Here is a 27455-nt window from a genome sequence, read left to right as displayed (position 1 = left end):
TACATGTCCTACAAGCACAAGCATCAGTATGAACAATGCTGTTTTGCTGTAACTAAGTGTGTAGAACACAAACTATGAGAACAAAGGCCATTTCTGATAATAAACATCTAAAAAGCAAATATCAACTACAAGCGCAGTGAGAAAATCTGTGTGCGTGTCTTCAAAGCGCCACCTGTGTATGAGTATGTTCAGCTTGTGTCTCTGTGTGTGTGTGTGTGTGTGTGTGTGTGTGTGTGTGTGTGTGTGTGTGTGTGTGTGTGTGTGTGTGTGTGGTAGAGGTAGTGTGTGCAGGCCTACAAGTGATGTATGCGGGAACTTATGTGGGGGGTGGGGGGGGGTTAATATTAGTTTGGCTTGTTTTTGGGAGGAGGGTGATCTCTTCTCACAGCCCTTCAGATCCATGCTGATTATCCTGTGGCAATTGAATTGTATACGAGACAATTGTGAAATAAAACACCAATAAATAACAAAAAGGTACTGATAGCATTCAAAAGGGAAAACCACCACAGCATCAGAACAGGAACACAATCTGTTTTTTTTACTCCTGTTTCCAACAGGCTGCTAGTGTATTTTTTTTTTCTGCAATCAACAAAAAAGATACAAAAGGGAAAATAAGAACATTTTGGGTGACTAATTTAGTGAGTCACTATTCAAGAATTCTATACAGTTTCTTAAATGTTATATACTTATCTGAATATATTATTTCTTATTTATTTATTTTACAAAACTGTATCTGCCAGGTGGTCAGAGCCTGGTCATTGAGCGGTGTTAAGGTGTCTCCGTGGTGATGAAATTCACTAATCTCATGTCAACTGTAGAGGACTAATTTAAGCAGAAGATCTGCCCTCTAGTGCCTCTTCATGTTCCAGAGAAGCTGTATTAGATGTCATCCCCTTGTACTATCCAGCACTAACTTGGTTTATTCAGTACATGATGCAATGGTGCTTATAAACATACATTGGGAAACATTATGATGCTTGTATGGCTTTCTTAATGAACAGCCTTAACATCAGTGTTCAGCAAACAGCCAGAGTGTATGTAACCAACTAAGCAGTCAGTGTTCGTACATTGACTCAACCATCCTACAGACAAGAACAGTGTTAAACGAGTTCCTGCCATGATGGTGGGAAACTAATGTAGAAACATGACTGAAGCACAATTCCATCAAAACCTATTAAACTGACTGGGATGGATTGAACAACGTGATGTCAAGTCAACCTCGGCTCATCCGATCTACCAGTGCCTGCTGGGTAAATTTGGACAGGGCAGGTGGGGGCGGGGTCCTTGTTTGAAGTGAAGGGCATGATGTCAGAGTAATCAACTGTATGTCCACTTACCAGGTTAAATGACAATGTCAACATGGTTTGATTCAGTTCTGACACACACAGTCAGGGACTAATCTAATACCAGCGGTTAACATTAGCTAAACTCAATGTGTGGTACCTACTCACACCAAGAGAGGGCTAAACGGAGCCCTGGAGGAGAGGAGTCATAATTTGAGATCTAACATGTGTTAGCTTCAATGGCATCAGTCAACTCCCAAATCCTCTTTCTGCTTAGGGCAGTGCCAAGTTCACACAGGTGTCCCCCAGAAGTCAACAGGAAGTTTTGCCGTCGCAATCCATCTTTATTCTGGACACAGGAAGCAGGTTCTGAAGCACTGGATCCATTTTTTGAAAAGTCCAAATCCCTCCACACTGTCCAGTACAAAAGGTCACATGGGGATGGGTAATGGTCCTACTCTTGTCAGAGTAGGAATGTATGTGGGGCCTGGAAAATCAGATGAACACAACTCCTCCTGAAGACTTTGCAGCATTATTTGGGAATGGCCCACCTGTGCGGCCCTGGCCAACCGGACCAGCCAGGCCTTCCTCGTTCTAAATTCCACTCCGACGTCACGTCTGCAGACACTTGTGTGTCAGTCAGGTGCGTGTCGTCACACTCCCTCCCTCCGCTCTGTCCATCAGTCGGTCAGTCCATCCATCCAGACGCTCTGTCCATCAGTCGGTCAGTCCATCCATCCAGACGCTCTGTCCATCAGTCGGTCAGTCCATCCATCCAGACGCTCTGTCCATCAGTCGGTCAGTCCATCCATTTGCTCTGTCCATCAGTCGGTCAGTCCACCCATTTGCTCTGTCCATCAGTTGGTCAGTCCATCCATCCAGACGCTCTGTCCATCAGTCGGTCAGTCCACGCATTTGCACGCTCATTCACTCACTCCCTACCACCCTTCAAAGTGCTTATCTTATTCACCACTACTCCGCCTGGCATTGTAGGCCTATATATACATGAAAGTCCATATTATTCAACACACACACATACAGGTACAGGGGACATTCTGCAGCTCCTGTGCTCGTCAGCAGGGTGCATGACTGTCAGAGCCTGGCGGGCCGGCCCCCGGCCCACCCCCCCCCCCGGCCCTAGTCGGAGCTGGCTGCGACGGGTTCCTCCAGGTCCACGGAACCACCGGGGGTGGTGGTGCTGTGCAGGGTGCCGTAGCAGGTCCGACACACGCGGGTGGGCTCAAACAGCTGCTGACTCGGCACCGGGATCTTCTGGTCGCAGCAGCTGGCACAGAACACATTCCCACAGTTCCTACAGCGGGAGACCGAGACAGGGTCAGTCTCCAAGAGGAGCCGTGGGGTCAGTATGAGGGGAAATAACATTTTTAGAATGATTAAATATTCTCTCTTTTTCTTTTTTTTTTCTTCAATCAAACATTAATCACAATAAAAAGAAGAAAAAGGTATTTGTGGCTTTCAGTGAAACACAATGCAGACTAACTTCAAGAAGTGTTGCAACTCACACAGTTCTAACTTAAAGTCACTATTCACAAGGTTATTAATGCAGAGCTCAAACCATGCTCGTCTTTCTGATGTAAGATCATGCTTGACCCACACACACACGGTCAACCACACCTTATCACTGGACACGGTAATTCACATTCAAAACCTACCCATCTTCCCTGAGCCCCCAAAGCTTAACCACAATTCTAACTCTTACACTCTAAGCCAGAAATCGCCCCTTTCCTTGTTGGGATGAGTGAAAGTTCCCCAGAAGGTCAAATGTTCGGTCCCCACCAGGTTCGTATTATGAACACTCATCCCTTTTACCTGACTGGCTGTTCTCCATTAAGGGTTCAATGCTTAAGACATTTCCAGGTGGAAGTATTGGTGAAAGGTGAGAAAACCAGCACCTTCTATAGCCCACTTTCATTAAAGATGCCAACTGGTCGCTGTTATGTGCGTACTATATCATTGAACTGAGGTACGACAGTGATTCTACATACGCACATAAAAACGAAATATTACACACGTCCAGCCCAAACAGGAAGAGTAAAAGGATTTCCAGTTATTTCAGTCTGCATCTTTAAAATGATCCCTTTGCCCTGGAAAACAGGCGTGTCTACTCATCTGCCAGTCACTCTCAGCGTCACGCTCATACGTTCCACACCATAAATGCCCGGACAGGATCTGGCCACCAGTGTCATGTGAGAGGTACTGAGCGGAGCCGTGTGGTACGGTGTGGGGGGTGGTGGTGGCTGTGGGGGGCGGGTTAGGGCGGGGTCAACTAAAAGGTGGAGCGATGCAGGGTTAGCGGGAGGGAGGGGGGGTGTAAGGGGAGAGGGCGGACAGCGGAGCCGTATCTCACCAGGCCTCCTGGACTGGCTCCCTGTCACTGTGGGGGGAGAGGAGGGCAGAGAACGGAGAAGCTGTCAGTGGCCACACCCACAGACACTGCCCTCTGATCTAGACCGCGCCGCAATTACAGACGACATCAGATACGGCAAACTGCCAGCCTAACCCACGGACATCAAACATAAACAACAGACCTCTACAGGCTACTCCCATATCGTCGCCGATTCCCCAGAAACCGCGGCCTTGCCGGGCCCATTCCCACGGTTAAGTAGAAAGGTCTGCCCGGAAATGGTTGCGATTCAGGCTGCTGATATATTCCCAGCTATTTGAGGATTACAGCGCAGTCAGCGCAACAGTGTTCCTAACATTGCAAATCTACAGTCAAAAACCTACACGTCTTTCCCAGCTCAAAGCCAACCTGTAAAAACCCATTCCTCCATTACATGGAGCAAGCAGCCCAGGTCATGTTACTGCACGTGCAGCTTCTCAAGCAGGATGCACATTAAAACAGCCGTGTCAACATATTTAAACCGTCCCAGTCGACCCCAGAGGAAGAGCGGAAGAACAGAGGATAACGAGGAGGAAATCCCATTCCTACCGAGACTACAGAGGAGTCCCATTCCTGAGCGCGTCCACAACACCCGCGAAGGAAACTAAACGTGTGCCCTACGTTCAAAAAAGGAACGCCAACGACAGATTTACCATTTTCATGCTCGTTTATCGTTGACGGGCGCGAGCATTGATAAATCTAACCACCGCCCCACCAGAACATATAGTGGTTACATTTGCAAACGGCTTTTAAAAAAAAAATAATGTAAACCTAAACAAAACCAAAGCAGGAAGAGAAGATATTTTTAGCGGAGTCTCTAAGTGCGTCTGAGAACAGCCGAGACCTAGTGAAAACCATAGCAGGGATTAAAAGCCTTGTGGCTGGTTACCTGCAGTGATGCTTCCTGGTGGCAAGCCAGAACCTACTCTCACACCCATAGCACTGGGCTGCCAAGTGGTCTGGATACCAGCGGGTCACCTGCAACAGGCAGCCAAAGGGCAGGTCTTAGCTAGCGTCTTAAGGTCAGCCAAACTTTACCTGGGAACTTCCCATCTCTACAACCACTAAAGTCGGTCATTCAGCTTCACCTCCCACACACCCCCACCCTCCCCCCCGCCCTGCCTGGCAGCTCACCTCTGTGTCGTTCTTGTCTACCTGCTCCCAGCTCGCTTCTGAGAAGAGCTCAGTGCTGCAGCGAGACAGGCAGTTGGCGTCCAGGTTGTAATCCGAGTCTGTCATCGAGGTCTGAGTGTGAGGGAAGGAGACAAGAGAAACTCAGTATTTCGCAGAATCATTGAAATGACTAAGTGGCGTTTTGGTTTTCTCTACCCCTTAAACGACCAAGCCTGTTTGGAAGACGTGACGGTTAACTGCCAGGAGCCGTCGGGGGGGGCGGGGTCTTACCACCTCATCTCCCATGTCCCCGTTAATCCGCAGGGAGGCGGCGTGGTGATGGCTCTCCAGGCGACTCCACAGCTCCTGCACCTGCCTCTTCAGCGTCTCAACCTCCATCTGGTGGCCCGCCTCGATCTGCCTCAGCCGCTGCTGGACGGCGTCCGTGTGGAGCGCCAGCCCGTCGTCGTCCAGGTGGCTCCGGGCGGGCTGCTCTGGACTGGGCGTGGCGGCCAGAGGGCCCGGCGGGGCGTGGAGGCAGCGGTGGTGGGAGCAGCCGGCCCGGCAGTGGAAGGTCAACGAGCCGCAGGAGGCCAGGGACACCTGGCGGCTCAGCGGGGCCCGCTCCCCGTTCACCCTGGCCCAGTGGGGGGCCCCGCAGGGCTCCGGCTCAGAGCCCTCGCCGTTACACAGAGCCTCCCTGCTGGGTTCGGCGCTCAGAGACCGGAAGGCACCGACGGTGGAGCGCTTGTGTCCTCCGTTCATAGTCCTGGACGACCCTTGTTCTAGCTCCGCCTCCCCGTTCACTCTCCTGGGGCAGAGGGGTTGGTTCCTGGCTTCGGCGCTGGGCTGGGGGCCGGGGCAGACCTCTTCGGTCAGAGTCTCAGTGGAGCTCTCCATGAGCGAGGCCCTCTTGTCAGCTTGCACCAGGGACTCTGCCGCCTCTGGCCTCTCCGGAGCCCTCTCCCCAAAACCATTGGTCAGAGTCGGAGGGGCCCGGGGGGACGGGCCGGGGTTAGACTTCTGGCACTCACTCCAGTTCACTGGAACCTGTTCTGTTCGCTTCTGTTCTGGCATCGCCACAGCCTCCGGGTGCTCAGGAAGGTCTTTGGACACATCGTTAGGCAGGGAGGGACTGGCTGGGGAGACACTAGAATCCTCTTCAGGCTCTTCGGTGCCTTTCTCTGGGTAGTGTCCATTGGTGAGAGTAGCCTCTGTCCGGGTCTCAGCCTCATTGACAATGGCCTGTTCAGCGTTCTCAGTCTCAACGGCACCGACCTCTTTGTCCATGTCTGTTCCATTAGCCTCCATCTGCGGCGTGATGGCAGCCTCCCTTTGAACGTCGGCACCAGCTTCCTCCTTCGTCGCCTCCTGAAGAATGTTCTCCATCTGTCCCTCGGCTACAGCCACAGACAGCTCAACGGAGCGCTCGATCTCTTCTCCTGCCGCTAGCGACCCCTCTGAGCCTCCGTCACCCAGGTCGGTCCGCTGGTCTTCAGAAGTGCCCTCCGCCTGGGCCCAGGAACCTTGGAGGTGGTCCCCCAGCTCGACTTGGGACGCAGCTGCCTGAGGCCCGGTAGCTCCAGGCTGGCCGTTGGTCCGCCCGTCGTGGTCCTGAGCTCCCCCTCCGTCGGGCCCCACAGTCATGTTGAGCTCCAGAGAGCGCCGGTGGTCCTGCCACTTCTCATTCAGGCTGGGGTCACTGGAGCGTCGGTTAGGGGCCAGCGAGCTCCCCAGCTCACATGCACTTGGCAAGTTATCAAAGGACCTGGTCTTTGGACGTCTTTCGAAAGGAAAAGAGAAAAAAAAAATCAGGAATTTAGCTGATTAACACATTTGGTGGTGGGGGGGGGGGGGTTTCACCCAAAACAATGGCCCTTTTTCTGTGACAACTCATGATTGTGCAAAATCAGTTAATAATTACTGTGTTCAGCAGTAAGAAGTGTATATTCACAAAAGGAAAATACTGAGCATAGCACAGTGATCGAGAGGAAATATCCAGTCTGCAAATTGTATATTCTCCTTTTACCTCAGAGTTGCACATTTTATAGCGTCTATATTGGATATTGCGGACGTTTAAATTCCTCATGCAGTTGTTTTTAATAAAAATTAAACTCTGTTTCACTGTGTTGGAGTTTGAAGGTATTAAAGTTAAACCTTCATAATGTTTCAGCACAGAGCCTTTCTGTCTGAATTCTGTAATGTCTGTTAGCTGGCTGCACATACAATCAAACTCTGTATGTGAAAAATGCACTTGGTGAATAAAATGTTCCTGATTCAGAAGACGATGTTGTTACCCAACAGTATCCTCATAATCCATTAACAACAACATAGACTGTTCCTCCACAGAAAATTAAATAGCATGGTTTTTGAAACTCATCCAAAACCAAAAACCTCAACCCTATTGTTGATAAGAATAGCCCCCAAAAATACTTTGTGGAACTTTTTTTGTTGTAAACAGCTCTAAGTGACCTATAAAAAAGAAAGAAAATAAATCACAACACTGATATAAGCAGAGGATGAAACTCGAATTTCCCAAACCCATAACTGTAGAAATGAAACCCAAGCCAAGCGGGTTGCACGGCCAGTTACAGGGCCAGTTACAGGGCCAGTTACAGGGCCAGTTACAGGGCGGGCTCCCTCAGGCTGCGGTACCGATTCTGGGTCTCTTTCACGTCGAGGAGTAGGGGGCAGTGCTCACCTGCCCAGAGGCGCCTCCTCGGGGTTGGCACCCGGCACAGGATAGGGGGCACACGACTCGTCGGAGGGCGTGGTTGGGGAGGAGCTGGGCAGGTAGACAGCCGTCCACAGCATCAGGTTGCGTACGTGACACACCGGGTGGAGCACCTAGGACAGAACCCACAGCTTTACGCACAGGACCAGGCAGGACAATGCAACAGGCAGGCGTGACAGACACAATGCTGGCACTCGAGGAGGAACTCATACGTAACCAACGAAACGGCTACAATAACATTGTTTAAATGGTAGAAATCGAGACAAACGTAATACATGTTCAGCACATACTGAATGAACAAACATGATGAGTTACAGCATTGGGGTGTTCCCCCTGAGGCCGGGAGGAATGTTGGAATTGAAAGGGCTGAACAGACAGACAACAGACATACGGTCTCCGAGCGGGACGAGTAGAGCATGTTGGTCAAAGTGCGATTGGCTGGCCGCAGCAGAGACCACACGGAGCAGGTCTTCTCCCGAATGTTCCGCTCCTCCCTCTCCTTTCCACTGTTGCATAGGAAGGTGCCAAACAGGCAGGAGTAGGAGTGTTGCACCATTTTCACCTGCGCAGACAAACCAGACCATGTACCAGAGACACGTACCAGAGACACGTACCAGAGACACGTACCAGAGACACGTACCAGAGACACGTACCAGAGACACGTACCAGAGACATGTAGAAGCACACTCCCAAAGAGAACCTCCCTCCACTAAACGACTGGGATTAATGCCAATTCTTACATAAACGTTTGAGCTGGGTCCAAATGTGCGACCTAATTCGCATTCCTGAATAAATGAGTTTGATTTCCATCTATTCAGGACCGGTCCGCCCACTCACCAGGAAAGCCTCGTTGAACTCAAAGGAGCACGGGAACTGCCTCTGCAGCTGGTGCACGCAATCCAACCACTGGAGGAAGACCGGACAGCGCTCGTTCAGGTCCTCCGAGTTCTCCCCGTGCCCACAGCGGTCAGCGAACTTATGGCCAAAATCTAGCCACTCAGTCTCTACCAGAACCTGGAAGCCCTGTAGTGATCGCAGACAGAAGAGGTGCATTACAAATCAGAGTGTGACACTTAACCAAGGCCACAGTCTCTCAAGGAAAACGCTGACCGACAGTCACTTCCATCCAGCCGGGCAAACGTGCATCTGTCGACGCCTACTAATGCACTTTGAACTTGAAATGATCCGACACCAAATGATCAAGCGTGGGTGACAGCCGGGGGCCTACCTCAATGGTGCGGTAGTAGGGGTCCAGCAGGAGCTTGGACAGGGCGGCAATCTGGGGCGTGCGATCCCATCCGTCAGAGCAGTGCACCAGGACGGGGCGGTGGTCGCGGTCCACCGCGTTCACCACCAGCAGGGCAGCCTTAAGCAGCAGAGACAGATGCTGCAGCCACTTGGTGCTCTCCAGAGCAGACAGCCAGCTAGGGGGAGAAGGATGGAGTCATCCCCCCCTGAATACACAGGCCCACTGCGATGTTCACAGGCTACTCACACTCAGCCCCAGCAGGCACAAAAACAACAGCTCCTCTCACACCAGGGCAAACAGAAGACCTCCCGTAGCCATGTGCCAAGAGGCGCTTTCTCGCATAATAAATCAAACTTAAGTGTCCCCAACCACTCCCAAATAAAACATGTTGTCCAAGCCTGAACTATTATTGCCCGTACTTTCAACAATGTGCTCTTCAATCCCGGTAACTATAGTGATTCAATCACAAATGGCTGAGAGGAATCTGTGTTCAGAAGGAAAGCGATCCTTTAGTTTGGAGCCGGTCCAGATTCCTAACCCGACCAGAGTGTGTGGGCGTGGCCAAAACACAGCTGGATTTACTATGCCACCATGACAACAAACCGGAGAAGGTAATAATAGCTCGGACTGTGAGCCCTGTCAGAGGGGACCTCCGCTGCCGAGCTAGAACCAAAACTCACTTGGCCGGGTCCGGCATCTGGGTGCAGAGGAAGCGCAGGGACTGGAAACTCTTGCGGATGGAGTGGATGTTAGCCATGCCCATGAACACCACCTCACAGTTGGGGTAGTACTCTGTCAGGAGGAGGATGGCTTGGGGTCAGCTTGGGGCTTAATGACATATCATTACCACCGAAACAACTACCAACGCAGGGCACTTGGCTTCTTGTTTTCTGTCGACATGAGGTTTAGGACAAGCTACTTCCACAAAAACCCATGTCCCATCTTACCTGGGCATTCACAGCCCCCTCCCTTGGCCCGGTTGGCCACGGCTGCAGCGTAGGACCTGGCATCCAGGATCAGCAGCTTCTGCGGCTGGATGGCCAGGGTCTCCACTTCAGAGCCGTTCGTCAAGGAGGATTCTGAGACACGGGGACACACAACCCGAATTCAAAAGGTTGGTCTCATCCAGAGCTAACCGTAAGAAAGGTCCTAGAAATGGGAGGAAATGGAATATCCCCCTTTCCCATGAACCAGGCCCCTGGGGTCCCAGTCAGCCAGCCATATGCTAACTGCAGAGTAAACACAGCTCTCTCTCTGTGTGTGTGTGTGTGTGTAGCGCATGTGTGGTGTGCGTGTTAAGAGCTCACCAAAGTCAGTGTCTGCGAGCTCGTTGGCGCCGTGGATCCCATTGGTTCCATTGGTGTAGGACCCATTGGCCAGGTGTTTCCGCGAGCTTCCGTCCACAGCACAGGCCTTGGCGATGGACTGGACAAGGTGCTCGTCGTCGGCATTCCTCCAGCCCCACCAGCTGACCTCAGGCTGGCCGCAGCGGGCGATCACAGCCCCTGTGCTCTGGTGCCTGGAGGACAAAAGAGGCACAAGACAGTCAGGAGACGGGCAACAGAACAGACTGCACTGTGTGTGGGGGAAAATAGATGTTTCATGTGGCCTCTGAAGTCAATAACACTATTAATAACACTGTACGTTAGAATAACATTGATGGGTCAGTAGGAAGGTTTGGGACCGAGGAGTCGAACGCACGGTCACAGACTGACTGGTTTGATACCAGGGCCAGGCCATTAACCTGACAGAACACTCTCCATCCATGGCAAAGGAAACATAGATCTCCCCTATTACTTACACAAGACACTTCAGTGTAAAAGGATTTGCCCTTGCGCTTCATCCGCTCACGACCTCGCCCTGGTCAAACAAAGAGACCCGGGGACAGACCCACCTGAACACCACAGCTGGGAATCTCTTCCAGGAGCGGAAGGCCGCCACGTTCTCCAGCTCCTTGTCCGTGATCCAAGCTGGCACCAGGAGCTGCTGCGGATAGCTGGAGCACAGCCTGGCAGCGGGGGGGGGGGGAGAGTGGCAGGGGTTAGAGCGGGCAAAGGCTGAGTGATGCCTCAAAAAGCCCCCATCCACAGACACCTAACCCCGGCCTAGGGCCTTATCAGCAGGAGGCCTGTCAGCCGCGCTGGACAACAGCACAAACAGCCACTGTATTAGACCCCAGAGCCGCGTGGGCACCGTGGCGACAGCAGGCGGTTATCACACCACTCCCATCGTACCAGGAAGCCTGGGGATCAGATCGCTGCTCTGGGAGGACGCCGGGATGCTCATACCTGAACTTGTTGTTGATGTCGGTGATCCGCCAGGCGTTGTGGGTGTCAAAGCCCATCCTCTCCACCTCGTTTTTGAACCAGGAGGTCACGTGCTCTCCTAACGGGGCAGACAGGGACCCAGAGACATGAGAGGAGGCCGGACGAGGGCCCGAGTCACCACGCGAGTCGTCTGCCGTCAGTGTACCTGGCCTGCACAGCTCCCCGGTAAATGAGTTCAGACACCAGGCGTGGTACGCAAAGGAGAAGAGGTCCTCCAGGCGGGCCGGGGGGCGGGCCGCGGCGTTGAGCCGTTTCAGCCACTCCTGACACTGCTCGAAGGTGGAGAACTGACACCTGGAGGACACAAGCAGCTCCATCACACTGACACCGGTCCACGGGCCTGAGACGCGTCCCACACCGTTTCATGCGGACAGTGTCCGTCCCATGGCTGGCTCGCTTACCTGACGACTTTGCAGTCCTTGCAGGTGACGTGGAGCTGGAACATGTCGCGACACTCCACGGTCTCGATGAGCTGCAGAGGGACCTGGTGAAAGTGCGCGCGCACACACACACACACACACACACACACACACAAACAAACACACACACACACACAATGGTCAAACTCCCTGAGCCCCAACCGCCAAACCAGCAGGCTGACCGCTCTTCTCAGAGAATCTGTACGTGCTCAACACTCACGGTAGACTAAATGCGTGTGAAGTGTCAGTCTCAATGGGAGGCCAGTTAGTAAGCTAGTTAGTGTTAAGTGTAACAATCACGCCAAGAGTAGAGGGGTATGCACAGCGTTCTTTGTGGCTGAACCGGCAAAAAGTCATTACTAAAATACAACCGCGGACAAGTGGAATGAAAACATCCTTCCAACAACGTCGGTCGCAGGTGCAGGACGGCAGAAAGGTTTTGCAGAGGTAGTAGACTACCCTAGTCCTAAAGGCAACCAGAAACACCGCCAACTGTCGTTCACAGAGCTGAAACGCTCCTACATATGGGGACGTGCCAAGCTCATTTCCCCTCCAACCATGTGAGAATACATGGCTACATTTATTTGCTACATTTAACTTCTAGCATAAGTATACCTGTCTTTGGAACATTAGAATACAAAAGAAAGGTTATGCCATTGGGAGTTTTGGTTTTAATATAACAAAAACATCCTGTTAGATGGGTGGAAACACAGCCTGTAAACAGGCACGTTCTGTCACCTTCTGTTAACTGTTGATTTACTTCCACTTTTTGTTCATAGAAACTCCAGGCCAACTCAGACCATATAAAAATGTTATCGTGTGGTTGGTAAAAGATTGATTAACTTAAATAACTTTACGCTACTGTCGGCAGCATCACACATTTGATCTGGGGAACTGTGTGTTTAAAAGGAGCAAAATCTATTCTATATTTTATGCGGAAACTAATTCAAACAGGAAGGGAAATATTCTACATTGCCTACGACTTGGGTCATAAAAACGACAAGTCAATGTTATTTGGTGGTTCTCAGATCGACTCTGAATAATTCTATTCGGGCGGGCCGAGCCTCCGAATTCTGTCTCGATGTCGGAAAGGATGAGGCTGGCAGATTCGGCTCTAAATAATCTACCCAGCCACCACCACGAAATTAGCCTGAGCACATACCACACCTTCACACATACAAATATAAAACACGTGCGGTAGCAGCCAAAGTGCATATCCCAGACCAAGACTGATTCCCACACTGCCGTCCCATTTCATGTTTTTCATGTACTGAGCATGTAAAACTCCCAGGTCATAGTGCATCAAATGCCTGACTGCAACCCTACAGCCTCACTATTACGGTCTATTGAAACCCCTTCACCTGAACGAGTTCAGTACGGTCAACACAATTAACACCTCAAGTCAGGATTACAGTCATTTCCACACAATAAAGAAAGTAGCCTCAGACATAATGGCAATTAGAAAAGCACTGTACCTTTTGAACTGATCTGACCCCAACCCTGCTTAAAGGACTGGTGTCATTTTGTGGACGACCGGACAAAATTGGGAGTAATCTGCTTCCTATCTTTACATTTGGCTTAGGCAAACTTTGGATTTGCTCACAACAACAAAAAATACGACAAGGTTCAATATAACAATATATACAGCGTGTTTTGTCAAGCCAAATATAGGTGAACATGACAGAATATTAGAAACCAGGTAATTGCAGAGTGGGGAGATTCATCCAAACAGATGTTCTGGTCTGCAGTAACTCTGAGCGGAGAGTGCATTTAATGCTGTGTCACAATCCCAACAGGGTCTAAGGCCATGCATATTGGACAGACAGTCAGTGATCAACGGGTTGAGGCGCATACGCAAAACGTCATCCAGCCCAGTCTGTGGGTGGGGCACCACGCCATGCAAGCATAGGCTTCTGGATACTTACTGACACCTCACAACTGTCACTCTGGTGTTGAACAAAAAATACAGGACGGACAGCAAAGACAAGGGAAACAAACAGTTAAAGCTGTGCCTGTGCTGTTGCCTGGTGACACATTCCTTGCATTCTCACAACCCGCAGCTCTGTTTAAATTCCTGCTCTCTAATCTACAGCTCAGATCTGGCCATGGCATGAATTCCTCAGGTGTTTGTTAATGGTCTGCATCACTGCGCTCGGTCTCTGTCTCTCCCCATTCGGTTTGCATCTATTGCAATGACAACGTGAGCGGCGAAACACAGCCATGTGATGCCAGCATGTCTAGTCACGGGCATCAACACCAATGGTTGGGTTTTACATAGATTGTCCCGTTCCAACATTGCGTCCAATTATTATAAAAAGACCTAACAGTGGCGAAAAAGGCTAGTGCTGCATGTCTAAACAGAAAGTCGGGTCAGATGGAACACAATGACCGATGGTAGCAATGGGGGTAAACATGTAATGACTGAACACACCAGTAATTGCCTTAGGTATCTAAAATCATACCAATGTCTGAAGTAGGTTATTCACTCCAATGTTTCGCAATCCATATACAGCAGGACCAGTACAACAGCACAGCAATTCCTTTTAACACTACAGTAATAGACCATGGGAGGAAATGTTCTGTACCAAGAACAATGTAATGACAAGATGAATAAATAAACACACATCGGTCACAATCATGGCTTTATACAGTGACAGGATGATTGCAATTATTGCAACAGCGAGAAAAGCAAATGAAAGATGCCAAAGACTATGTAAACAATTCCACAGCATTGCTGCCAATGACAATCTATCACTAAGACATGTGAACATCCCCTCCGTTGAAGACCTGCCCTGCCACCATAACAGCAGTGGCACACTGGAGCCAGAATACATAAAACCTCAAGGCACACAGAGGCAATAGGTTTTCGCTGCACCTACCACCTGCTGCTTCGGACACTTAAAGGAGAATGTCACTTTTCAAATGGACATAACTAGTGTAGGTTTCAAAATAAATACAGAACCACTCAAAAATTCAGACACCCCTACTCATTCAACTACTTAAAAGGTGATTTGGCCCAACGCCCCAATTCCATCTACTGACGTTTATGACTGTTGAAAAAAATAATAGAACTATGGATTGCGGTTTATCTTGGCCTGTAGATGACATACATTAGCCATTAAAACACTGTCTGAAATAAAAAAGTGTGTTAAAGCAGGCTGAACCCTGTTATCAACTCTAAACCATGGCTTCACTCAGCAGTACTTACATTGACGATGGACTCTTTGAATTTGATGTGGAGGCGGTAGCTGGACATGGCAATGATGGCATCCTCTGCTCTCCCAACATACTGGGTGAACTCCCCGTGCAGCTCCGGAAAGGGCACCTGGCACCAGGGGAGGACAGATATCAAAGGGCACAGATGTACATACATGACCACCGCATCGATGTGTAAAACCAGGACTTTGCAATAACCGCACAGGTATGACTTGGCATTGTGCAGACCAGCATACAACTAGCGTTCTCACCTGCAGGTTCTCCTCCTCCAGGACAGGGGGCTTCCTGGGAAAGTTCTGAACGGCCTGGATGCATTCCATGCTCTGCTGCCCCTCCTCCTCCTGCCAATCAGAAAACATGTAGTTGATGATGGGGGGGTGTTACCATTATAGCAGGCGAGTATAAGTATGATATGAAACACATTCTTATTTACAGAACTGACAAGAAGAGGGTTAACCATCATGCTCAGGGACCAAAGCAACAAGGTTTGTCACCATATTGGCTTGGGGATTATAACCAGCGACCTCCTGTGTACTAGGCCAATGCTCTGGACCACTAGGCTATCATATCAATACATGCCTCTCTCCCAGTTTGACCTGTACCCTGTGGGCCCATGGGAGGTTAGGTTAGGACAGTATAGGAGACCATTCTAGGGAAAGCTGGATGGCACTACTGGCAGGAACAAAGAGATTAGGACAAGCAGGTTCAGAGACATGGCAGACAGAGCAGGGGAAGCATAACCTGCAGGCTGCTGGCTCAGCTACTATCCCACCAACAGACCACTGCCTGGGAGGCAGGCTGACATGCCAGAGCCTGTCCACTTGGCTGAGGTAACACCCAGCCAGTCATCTGACAGACAGTTTTTGAGAGTGATACACTTCAGGGTTAACAATCTTGCTCATGGATAGGACAACATAATTCTCACCTCGTCGTCTCTGGGATTGGACACACTTGACATTTTACTGTCCTTCATGGGTACGCATAAAATATTTCCCCATCGAAAGTCATACGGTCCCAAGCCCTAAATCTAAACTCTAACCATAGTTCTAACCAAAATTGTGAATTATACCCTAAACCCAACCCCCAAGACAAGAAAAGTATTTTCTCTAACAAGGAATGGCGAAATGGCACCACAAGGGTGATTATTCCACACACACAGCAAGGTCTCTGAGTGACAGTGGTGTAATATATACCACATGCAGTGTTAATACTCCTCCATAACACTCAAGGGCTTCTGTTCTAAATAAAAGATTCACTTCTGAGGCAGCGGACTGGCTGGATCTTTGACACAGCATTCGATGCAGCCGTCTAGCTACCAGTAAACAAAAAAACACTGAAAATTCTACGTATTTTCCGATTCGGCAGACGGCCCAGAGGACAAACACACAGACACACACATCAGCTAATATGTATGAGTAAACCGGCAGTGACGAGTAGGAGTAGCCAGTACCATGGCCCCTGTGAAGGAGTGTGGGTCACTGGACAGGGAACACAGGCCTTCCTCAACGGATGCCAAATCTCGGTTCTGAAGAGAGTGGAAGACAGAGAAGAAAAAAGATGCTGTTAATGCTTTACTTGTTAAATACATGTTAAATACATTTATTATTATTATTTTTTAAACAGTACTATGGTAGTTTGTTTTTTCAGAGGTTCACTTGCAAACAAGTGGCTGACAAAAAAGACAGGCATGAGTTTGAAGGGCACGGCACACTGTTTTGGTGTAACGTGGAAGATTCAAACACTGCCTTTGGACAGGCTAGGAAGCTAAACTAATTAAGCAGTACAGTGATATCCACTGTTTTCACAACTTACCAAAGAGAACAATCAACAGATGATGCCTGATAATCTCTTCCTGAAAATGTCAGTTAGAATGAAGACATTGAATTCTGTAGAAAAAGAGAATATTAAACTGTTACAAAAATATAAATACACAGTGTGTGTGTGTGTGTGTGTCTATCGCACTCTTTGCAGAGCATAACACAAAACAAAATGTTATTAAAAACACAGACTGTGATTTCTGCTCACTGGTTGTAAAAGCGGCGCCGTAAAGCCAAAAAGGGTCCCCAACATGTGTGCACCATGTCATGCATGTGCCGATTTTGTGTCCCATATCATCAAAAACCATTGGCACGCTGGGAGAATGAAACTTTAAATAAAAAAACGCCATGGATGTTACTTGGAATGGCCAAGCTTTTTGGGGAGGCCGAACATAAATGTCTGAGTCCGAAAAACATTCCCTACACCATTACCCACCATCTCCGGCCTGACCGATACGGTTTTTACACCGGTTCTAGCCATCAGCATGACTCAACTCAAACTGGTATTTGGTGGACCAGCCAGTGTTTTTCCACCCCTCAGTTAACCAGTGTTAGTGATCATGTGCCCACTTGAGCCACCACACGTACTGATAGGAGTGACACCTGCTGTGGTTGTCAGCAGAAGAAGCCGGTCTTGCTGTTATACAGAGTTATTATTCCTGTCCTGGATGTGGACAGATGCGTTCGCCCTGGGGACTGCGGCTTTGTTGCACCATTCAGAGTAAACTCTAGACACTGTTGTGGGTGACAAGCCCAGCAGTGCTGCCAAGTCTGTTATACTGGAACCGCTGCTGGTCTGTTATAGTGGAACCTTCAAGAGTTCTCAAACTGTAGCGGAAGGACCACAAAACAAACATTGCATGCCTCCCAAATGTACTTCAATATGATGGTTATTCAATCAATATTTGCTAATGATGATCCAAATGACTGGAAAGCGATTGCAATCAGACAATACCTGCTTAAAATCTCCTGTTCTAATGGGCGAATGGAGTACAAATCTGACAGATAAAACAAGTCTGAATGGCCTCCAATTCAACAACCGGATCAGTGCATAAAATTTGCACAAAAGCACATCAACCGCTTTTCATACATAATTCAATTCTCTAAACACAAAAACATCCCACCAATTGTCAGTAAACATTAATAACACAAAGACATGTCCTGTATCCAATACACTTGTCATATTATTCTATACAAATTTACTCAGATGAAAATGGAGGAAAATGTGGTTTGAGACAGGGATTTAAGAATCCTCTGTGGTCTTGAGTGAAAGCCAGGTCAAATATATCTTCCAGAAGAACATGTCCGCAAATCTTGCTTTTGTATAATTCAGTTTTATTGCATAATTTTACCTTTAAATTGCATCTACATTGTTTCACCTCGGTTCAAGATATTCAAACTGCCTGCCTACATTAACAGATCCACAAACCCTTGTAAAGGTCAGACCTTACAGACTGAAACCTGATGTAGAAGCCAATTGATTGGCAGGTTCAGGATAAGACACACCCTCTCTGGAGTATACCATTAGGTTTCACTTACCCAGCAGTGACTAGACAAAATGTCAGTGCACTTGCTCACTGAGGTTCACTGAGCCCGATTCCTTTCTGAAGCATAGAACCTGAACCTACTAGATTGTAAAGACCTTAAGGGGAGTCACTGTGTCACCTTACTGAACTAAGTTTTTTTTTGTGTGTATGGTTCAGAGGACCCCTCCTTCCTCCACCCTGCTGGCACTGAAAGATAAAGCATATCCATGTCACACCCACTGGTGCGCAGACACAACACTACCAGAGCATGTTGTTTACCCCTTGTAACCCATGGCCTTGGCTCAGTCTGGCTGAGTTCAGTCACACAGGGCAGACTAAGCCCCTTAACACGTCAGTCCTGACCCGTGACTACCACGCATATGATCTGAACCTGCAGCACTGAAGTCTTGATCCATAATCTCACAAAGTGAATACTTCCTATATCAGTGACATAAGAAGGATAAAACTAAATAGAGACAGATCTTAAGTTAAAAGGGACTTTGAAGGTTGAGTAGTTGTGCACGAGCAGTGTTTCCCCTAGAACGTTTTTCAGCAGCGGTCCTACGTTAGTGTGAGGGGTCGGAGGAATGGCCAATCAAACACTTTAAAGGCTTTTCTTTTGACTGCAGAGACAACATTTTGCATATTTTCCTATGGGGCAGAGGTTTAAGTTTTAAAGCAAATTTCTCACAACTCTTCACATTTTGTCATGGTCTATGCCATGTTCTGATTATAGCTGGGCACAGTGGCTCAAAAATCATAACTCAACATTTTCATCCATTTAAACCATGTGTCCTTTATCAGAACAACTAAGCGATGTTGCGAATGTTAGCTGCAGAAAACCATAATCGAAGACATACTGTAATCAGCAAATTAAAACATAGACTGAAATCTCCTTTTCCGTTTCAAAATAAACAAATGCACTGAATGAATGCTTTCTGTAATCAAATATGACTGGAGAAATGAAAGAGGGCAGTGCCCGCAAATCAGTACCGCCTCCTGTTCCCCAACAAAACAATGAAAACTTTGTTCAAAAGAAGTGGACTTTCTCCTTCATTTGGACGCTTTGCATTCAAAAGGTTGGACTACAAAATGACAATCTGCAAAGGATATCAGGAGACTGTTGTGGTAATATGAGAATATTGCCTCAAAATTAAAGGTGACTAGACAAGTAGTAGTGTTGGTATCAAACAAAAAGCAACAAAGATATCACTGCCCAAGTCATTAATCAAAAGTATTTTTTTACTTTTATTTGAAACATAGTAAAGTTATTTTAAAACAATAGTTTTAGGCAGTTGCAATAACGGGAATTATTTTTGGAATACTTGAATACTAAATTAAGAAAGCTTTCATCTCAAATAACTGAGTGTAAATCATTATTCTGAAATGTATTTTATTTGGGGAAAAACTGAATGTTCAGAATACTAAAGGAAAAGCACTGCAGAAACCCAATAAGTAACATTTAGAAAAAAGTAGTTGCCAACCTAGAGACTTAAAATAAAAAGTAAAAATAAGACTAAAATACCCTAAAATGGCATTACTGTCTGAAGTTTTAAACATACTTTGATATTCTCAAACATGCAGATAGTTACAAGTCCACTTTTGTAGGATACATACTCAGCCAAGTGATGATGGGTTAGGATAACAATTATGTCAACAGCTCATGCCCCCTTTACTTCAATTGTCCAAAAGACAACATGCTGAGGTCTGTCCTGCCCTTTGAATTACTTATTGTTAAGAATGCATGAATCAATATACAGTATTTGGTAAACAGTTAAATCATTGTGTGATAAAATGTAACTCTAAATATCAGGTCCATGACTTCCTTGAATGAGAGTTTTGTCACAATTGCCAACACAATCACAATAGCATTTTGAAATAGTGCCTGGAAAATTAAACCAAAGCTTCAACTGCTGTAATACCTAGCTTTTACAACAGCACACCATCAAATCAGAGCCTAGAGTGTTGGTGAATCAATATTGTTTATAGACAGTAGCTAGCTAGTTTATTTGATACTGTTTCTATGAATTCTATGATACTGTGATTAGCTAACTAGCTAAATATACAGCCTCTCACTAACATGTCGCAAATCTGAGGATTTTTTAATGATTCAACAGTTGTCATTTCCACAATAACATTACATGATGTGATGAAACTCTGAAACTAAGCTGCAGATTACATGATGTGATGCAACTCTGAAACTAAGCTGCCGAGACTTACTACAACAAGTCTCATTAGGCAGACTCCAGACACAGATTTGACAGAGGAAAATCAGTGATCTAGATAGGCAAGTCAACTGCAGAGCTTATAAACTACTGCACGCTAGCGAGCAAGCTGCTCTCCGTGTGGCTAAACGGTGTAGGTTTTAACCCACGCATAGAACTGAAAGCAGTCTTGCAATGGCGAATCAGTTAGACTCAAAATCTGCATGGCAAACAAGTCTATGTAGTTCTCTGGATAATTTTATGAAATGTTATATATTAGTGATTATCAGCGTTGGGTAGATTACTTTTTAAATGAAATCAGTTACAGTTAAAAGTTACCTGTCCACATTTGTAATCACCAACAACTTTTTTTATTACTCAAACTCAGTAACGTAATCTGATTACTTTGAATTACTTTTAGATTACTTTCATATTAAGAGGCATCAGAAAACGCTTTGCAATCGTGAACACCCACACACAAATATGTTTTACAAGCACGAAGGTAACCTGCAATTATTAGGGCTACCAGCCATGGATTTTCTAAACGTAAATGAAAAATCAACTGTGACTATACAACTGCACTCTTAGCTTAAAGTCAAAGTCGTCAGCAGCGAATGCTAAACAATGAACGCAATTGTCTGAGATGCAAAGCAAGCAGAATCACATGGTCTACCTGTATGGACGGAGTTGATGCAATCATCCTTTGGCAGAGTGCATCCCAACACATGTTTTCCTCAAATATCAGTGATAAATTCTCTATAATGTTTCATCTTGAAGGCAGCATCGTGTTACAGCTATCTAACAAATATTTGCCTAATCTTCTAAACAACTCCTGTCTGAGTTGTTCAGTGCAACTCTTACTGGCATTGTTTGGAGCATTTGACAAAAACCTTGAAACCAGAAAAAAGCTTGTCGCCTATCATTGTTCCCAAAAAGACATGTTGATAGTAGATAACCAAATCACATTTTATATGGGTCGGCTAATATTATCGTAGATATACAGTACTCTGTTTTTACCAGCCACCCAATAATGTATGATGTCTACGTGTAATGCCTTTGTTTCAGCTTTGGCAAAGGCTGATGACAACAAAAATTATGTCTGACCTTTTTTCACCTTCAATAACATCTTGTAACCAGCAATATTTTGTTGATTAATTACAAAAAAATAATGAATAAAACTGTCACACCCCACATCTAATACTTGAACCTCATTTAGAATTGCCATTTGCACTGTATTTACTTTCATTGAACATCCATGTATTCCACTTGTAACATACACTATACTTAATACTTAAACATTTCTTGCCCTCTTCTAACTTCTAGTTAGATGCTAACTACATTTTGTTGTACTGTACTTATACTGATCAAAGACAATAAAGTTAATTATAATCTAATGTTGCCTGAACTACAGTAGTAAGTCTGTTTAGATAAGTCAACCAACCTAGCATACCTTGACCATAATTTTTATTTTGCTATTCATTGTCCCCTCTACCCTGACCAGAGCTCCCACCAAGAAAAGCAGCCCAATACCATGCTTCTGCTACCATCATGCTTGATTGAATGTACTATTTAATTTGGGTGATGACATTTTCCCACATGGTTTGGTATAATGTATAGGGGCTTACATTTATTTAATTTTTTAAATAATGCTTCACTCTTGCCACCCTATACAAAACCTCAGATATGTGGAGAATATGCAGTGGTTTTACTATGCTGGGAATGCCCAGGTGCTACTTGCTTCTTTGTAGTCATCCTGATGTCTCCTTGCTGTGTCATCAATTCTAGAACGACATCCTGAATTTTGCAATGTCCTCCTAGTGGCTCTGTCTTTCCCTCACTTCTTAATGATTTTCAGTGTTCATGATGCCTTCAAAATGCTTTCAAATCCCTCTCCTGATCAGGACCTTACAAAAATTAGTTTATATGGACATCTGTGCATGATTAGGAATATGATTGTTTAAAAGTAAACAGTAACAACCCAACACTATAACTGCTGTGCACACTAATACAAGTAAAACATATGTAACATGTCTTGATTTCAGCCTTTACATCAACAAAGGCTGCATTTTTTTTTTACAGCCTGTGTTTTAAATCCACTGTAAGTCAGTAACATTTTGCATCTTTCAGCTACACATTTTACTGTACACAGCGATGAACCCAGTTTTGTCCCAGACTGTAACCCTGGGTATGGAGACCATGATTGCAATGCATTCTATATTTTTCAAATAGGAATCTACTAAGTGCCAGTGGACAAAGGCAAAGGCTCATGAGGCAATTTACACAGAAATGTTCCCTCACACTGCATTGGTCCACATGCCCTGATTTGTAATAGCATACTACTCATACGTAATGAGCCTTCTCCTCATTATTTAAATAAACCACAACTACTAGAAATCCAACTAATGATAGTGAATAGCTAGCTAAGAATACAACAACCAAACCAATGCTATACAAGGCTGAGCTAGCTAGCTACACATGTTAAGTCAATATAGATGTGTAATATGTTGTTTCAATTAGCATTATCTAACAATAGAATCACGATTACTACCTCAGTTACTCATAAAATTCCAAGTTTGAAAGGGAGTGATGACATGGGGTACAAATGGGCAAATACATGTCAGATCAACAAGCCCTTTCTGTCAGTCAGCGCCACTACTACAACCCGTGGACAAAAATGGCGGACTGCATCATTAAAGCCACATACAATATCGCTTGTTAAACAGCATCAACATAAAACCAATCGACATGGCAGTGTCATATTTCTATATATTTTCTTCTCTTTTAGCACTAGCATTGCAGAGAGTCAATAAGTAGCTATCTTCATTCATAACTATGCAATGGGTTAATTATTTTATACTCATAATCGGGCTTCCCAAAAACCAATTTCCCATGTACAAAGGCATGTGATCAATGCCGGCACAATGGCCAGGAAGTACATTTATTAATGTAACTAATTTCAGTGGGACTACCTGGGAATCTTTAATTTTTTAACCAGTTTTCAGGAACATGTTGAATTGTCCAGGTGGTAAGTAAAGTAAACAGATTACACACATGCATTTGCTGAGGAGAAACGTGTTTTTCAAGCTGGTATACCTCGGACTAACAATATGCCTCTTAGAATGTTGATAAGTAAATATCCTTTTACCAATAAGAAGACCATTCATTAAAATAGTTGCGAACGAAGCTACCTGTTGACTACACTACTTGGTATTACTGTGTAGGTTGTCCCTCTTAATGATGAATCTACTTTATGACACGAAGAAGAAACATTTGTCCGAGTCCCAATCGCTTTGCATAAACACGGTCGCCATGTAGCAAGTCCTGTCTCGTCAGGCAGTAGCCTGATTTTAAATAGCTAACTATACATGTACATGAAAACATTGAGAGAAATCATTCTTATATTGCAACGTACGACCTGTAATTAGTCGTTTCAATCGAGTTTTAATACACTGACTACATAAGAAATCGCAGTTATTGCAGTATTGTGTAGACGCCACCGCGGACAGTGCAGTAGTGTCGACACACTCATCATTCTCCGCCTAATGTGTAAACAATAGTTATGGAGCATTTTTACCCGATTGCCAATTAATCTGCAAACATACAGTTAATGCTAGCTTTAACTTAAGTGGCAAGCTAGTCCACGTTAACAAATAGTGAATTGTTGCATTTTCCTCGTTGATTCACAATAACGTAGCAATACAATAGCTTTACTAATGTAACCGACCTGTCAAACCACCGAGCTCACACATACTTACCATACAGTAGTTTATAGCGTTAAGTTAGCTAACACGTTAGCCTAGTACAGTCGAAACAATGTAAAGCTAGCTAGCAGTTAGCTAGTACGATGTGAAAATACTATTTTCTTGTTTTTATGACTTTGATGGCAGGTCAACATAAACTGTTGGGTACGATGTACGGTAGCTATGTTTTTTCTTCCCCGCCAGTTAGCTAGCCATTGCATTGCTGGTTATCGCTAGTTAGCTAGCTCTCTTTCTGAAACTGTTTTTGTTGTTGTTATGAGATGGAGGGCGGACCCCAAACGCAGGCCTCTGTCAAAACACACCGAAACAGTGAGACAACCGGGGGACTCACCAGGAAGAAAGCAACGAGAAGGGAAACGCCAGTGATCCAGTGGAAGATCCGTGCAACGGGTTTGTAATAAATTACACTTTAGGAAATAAATATTAGTCATATCCGAGACCAGTTTCAATCCGTCCCATAGAGGAGCAGAGCCGCCATCGCCGCGAAACTCCAACCCATCTTTCTTCGTGACGTAGAACGCAACGTGATCACGTTATTTGGATATCGGGGAGGGACACAAAGCGGATGCGTATAGGAACCACGCAAATTTCACAAATGTAAACAAATCCCTCCTTTATAAAACTAGAATGCCTTCGGAAAGTATTCATACCCTTTCACATTCTCCAATTTTTTTAAATATAGACTTTGTAATTGATTAACTATATTTTTGCTGTCAATCTAGACACAACAATGCATAATTAAAAAGAGAAAGAAAGCTTTTGTTTTTTTGTCAATTTATTGAAAATGAAATATCAAATGTACATACATTTTCAGATCCTTTGACATGACACTCTAAATTGAGATCAGATGCATCCTGTATAATTTGATCAGTCTTGATATGTCTCTAGAATTTGACTGGAGACCACGTATGGCAAATTCAATTGATTGGACCTGATATAGAAAGACACACACCTGTCTAAATAAGGGTCCACACTTCCTAGTACATGTCAAGCCAAGTCTAAGGAACTTTCTGTTGACTGAGACTGATTTATGTTGAGGTATATATCTGGACAAGGTTATAAAAAATTGCAAAAGCATTGAAAGTTTGGAACCACAAAGACTTTTCCTAGAGCTGGCCATCCGGCCAAACTAATTAACGGGACAAGAAAGCCCTTGGTCAGCGAGGTGACCAATAACGCAACTGCCACTCAACCAGAAATATAGTTACTTTCGTAATGATGGTTTCTTTCGTAACCCCAGTTCTGTGAGTGGAGCGTCGCCCGTAGGGGCTTCTGCCAATAGGCAGGCACTGAAAATTTAAATATGCAAATCGCACCTCTCATGGCCATCTGCCCCCATGGCTATAAAAGAGGTCGTCACACCCCAATCTGCCTCCCGACATACCTTTCTTCATGAGAAAAGCAGTCAGTGACAGGTCAGGGCATGAACCCTATGGGGTTACGAAAGTAACCATAATTCTATATCGTAAAGCTTTGCCCATAGGGGCTTCGCTCATATTGGACAAACGGCAACGGCGTCCCCCAAGACGCAGCAGCACAAATGTCCTCCACCCCCACACCCCTAAACAGAGTGGCTGAGGCCACCACCCCATGCGTGGAGTGGGCCCCAAACCCTCTTAGCAGAGGTCAGAGCCAACAAAAGCGCAGTTTTAATGGACAGCATCTTCAACGGTATTTGATCAATCGGTTCAAACGGCGCGTCACACAGCGCCTCCAGAACCAAAGCCAAATCCCACTGAGGCAACGTCCGCCGGGTCACCGGCCAGAGACGGTGGGACCCGGCCTGAAAACATTTGACCAAGGGGTGACTAAACACAGACACTCCATTGAACCCCTCATGACACGCTGAGATTGCACATGCACCTTGAGCATGCCAGGGGACCTCAAAAAGACTCTGCAGGAACGACAGCACACTGCCTACGTCACAACAGAGGGGGTCAACACCCGCGTCCTCACACCAGCGGGCAAAGATACCCCAACGGCTAGTATAGCTAGCTGATGTCAAGGTTGCTCTCGCGCCCTGAATGATCGCGACCACCTCCGCAGTCAGTCCCTGGCGCAGCAGCCTGGCCGTCTCAGGAGCCAGGCCCGCAGCGGCTGACCCAGCACCGGGAACGCCTCGATCGAGCTGTTCGCCTGTGACAATGCCCTGTGGCGGAAAGGGATCGGCCACGGCGTCCCCACCGCCATCTGGGCCGCCTCCGCAAACCACAGGGCACCCGGGCGAAAGGGGGCGATTAGTATGAGCGACAACCCCTCCGAACATACCCGAGACATGACAGGGAGAATGCACTGTAGAGGGGGAAACGCGTACAACAGTTCTCTTGGCCACGGCTGGTGAGCCAACGCGTCCACGCCCAATGGGGGCCTGTCTTGCGCTCGAAGAGAATACCACAGGGAGCAGTGCGTGTTCTCCTGGGACGCAAACAGATCCACCTGCACCTTCCCGAAGCGTCTCCAGATCTCGGCCACAATGTCGAGATGAAGACACCACTCGTCTCGTCAGAGTGGCCTCTCTCCGCACCTCGGATACCCAAGCCCTCATAGAGACTGTGGATAACTGAGACCCAGAAATACCACCAGTTGACTGGGCTGAGGAGCACTCTTTTTCCAGTTCACTTCAAAGCCCAGGCGAGTGAGCTGAGTCACCAACCGGAACATGTGAACCCTTGCCTGTTTTGCAGAGTACACCAGAACCAACAGGTCATCCAGGTAGGCCAGAACCCTGAACCCCTGACACCTCAGTGGTCCCAAAGCAGCCTCCACGCACCTGGTGAAAGTGTGGGAGGCCAAAGCGTATCTGAACGGAATCTGCATGTACTCGTACGCCCGACCCTGAAAAGTAAACCGCAGGAACTTCCTGTGGCGAGGCAGTATTGGAAAATGCAATTAAGCGTCCCTCAAGTCGATGCTGATGCAAAAATCCCGGGGTGCGAAACAGACTCTTCGACACGCATTTGTTCAAAACGCGCAGATCGAGAATCGGCCTCGTGCCTCCCGTTTTCTTGGGCACCAGGAAGTAAGGGGAGTACAGACCCTTCTCCCTCCGCAATATCCTCCTGCAGGGCAGCAACATTCACTGGAGACACCATTACTGTTTCTAGGAGGCGGGCAGTGGAACTGCAGCACATAACCCTTCCTTAGTGTGTTGTCCAACCAGCCCAGCAGTGTGCATAGCCACTACCTAAGTGAAACAGAGAGAGAATGGGCGAGCATGCAGCTGGGGAGCTGTGGCCAGCCATCTACTGTACGCTTCCTTGGCTCCGACCGCCGCGGGGGGGGGGGCATTCGCAAACAGCCACTCCGCCCAAGGTCAACCCGAAAGGGAGAGGAAGATGCATGCGTAACCTGGGCCGAGCTGTCCATCTCCCCATCAGTTACAGCCGAGATAGAGGCTCCAGC

General features: G+C 46.8%; 1 protein-coding gene across 11 annotated transcripts; it reads right to left on the bottom strand.

Moving 5' to 3' along the window:
* Positions 1-254: 254 nt before the first annotated feature.
* mtmr3 (myotubularin related protein 3) lies at positions 255-24560 on the bottom strand. Of its 11 annotated transcripts, none has more exons than XM_010876291.4 (21): positions 24385-24560; positions 16558-16631; positions 16196-16270; positions 14997-15086; positions 14738-14854; positions 13455-13475; positions 11512-11594; positions 11072-11404; positions 10678-10791; positions 10091-10302; positions 9731-9862; positions 9464-9575; positions 8763-8958; positions 8372-8557; positions 7926-8096; positions 7502-7647; positions 5092-6583; positions 4822-4932; positions 4577-4665; positions 3652-3678; positions 255-2595 (listed from the first exon to the last, which is right to left on the bottom strand). In XM_010876291.4, exons 3-21 carry the CDS (start codon positions 16196-16198, stop codon positions 2421-2423), a joined length of 3810 nt encoding a protein of 1269 aa, XP_010874593.2. In that variant the 5' UTR covers positions 16199-16270; positions 16558-16631; positions 24385-24560; the 3' UTR covers positions 255-2420. The 11 variants fall into 11 exon arrangements, with proteins under 11 accessions (XP_010874593.2, XP_010874591.2, XP_010874589.2 ...); XM_010876289.4 differs by lacking the exon at positions 3652-3678 and having other exon boundaries at positions 255-2624; positions 11072-11168; positions 11256-11404; XM_010876294.3 differs by lacking the exon at positions 255-2595 and adding an exon at positions 2608-2624.
* Positions 24561-27455: the final 2895 nt, after the last annotated feature.

Source organism: Esox lucius, chromosome 13 (assembly GCF_011004845.1).
Source record: "Esox lucius isolate fEsoLuc1 chromosome 13, fEsoLuc1.pri, whole genome shotgun sequence".
Taxonomy (NCBI): Eukaryota; Metazoa; Chordata; class Actinopteri; order Esociformes; family Esocidae; genus Esox; species Esox lucius.
Note: the sequence above shows the minus strand (reverse complement) of the source record. Positions and strands in the feature narration are given on the sequence as shown.

What these genes read in the sequence shown, in the direction of transcription:
- mtmr3 (XM_010876287.4), bottom strand. An exon ending in TCAAAGAGTCCATCGTCAAT is followed by an intron (nt 13,476 to 14,737) that starts GTAAGTACTGCT and finishes GTTCAACACCAG; the next exon opens with AGTGACAGTTGTGAGGTGTC. An exon ending in AGTTCAACGAGGCTTTCCTG is followed by an intron (nt 8,097 to 8,371) that starts GTGAGTGGGCGG and finishes TTGTCTGCGCAG; the next exon opens with GTGAAAATGGTGCAACACTC.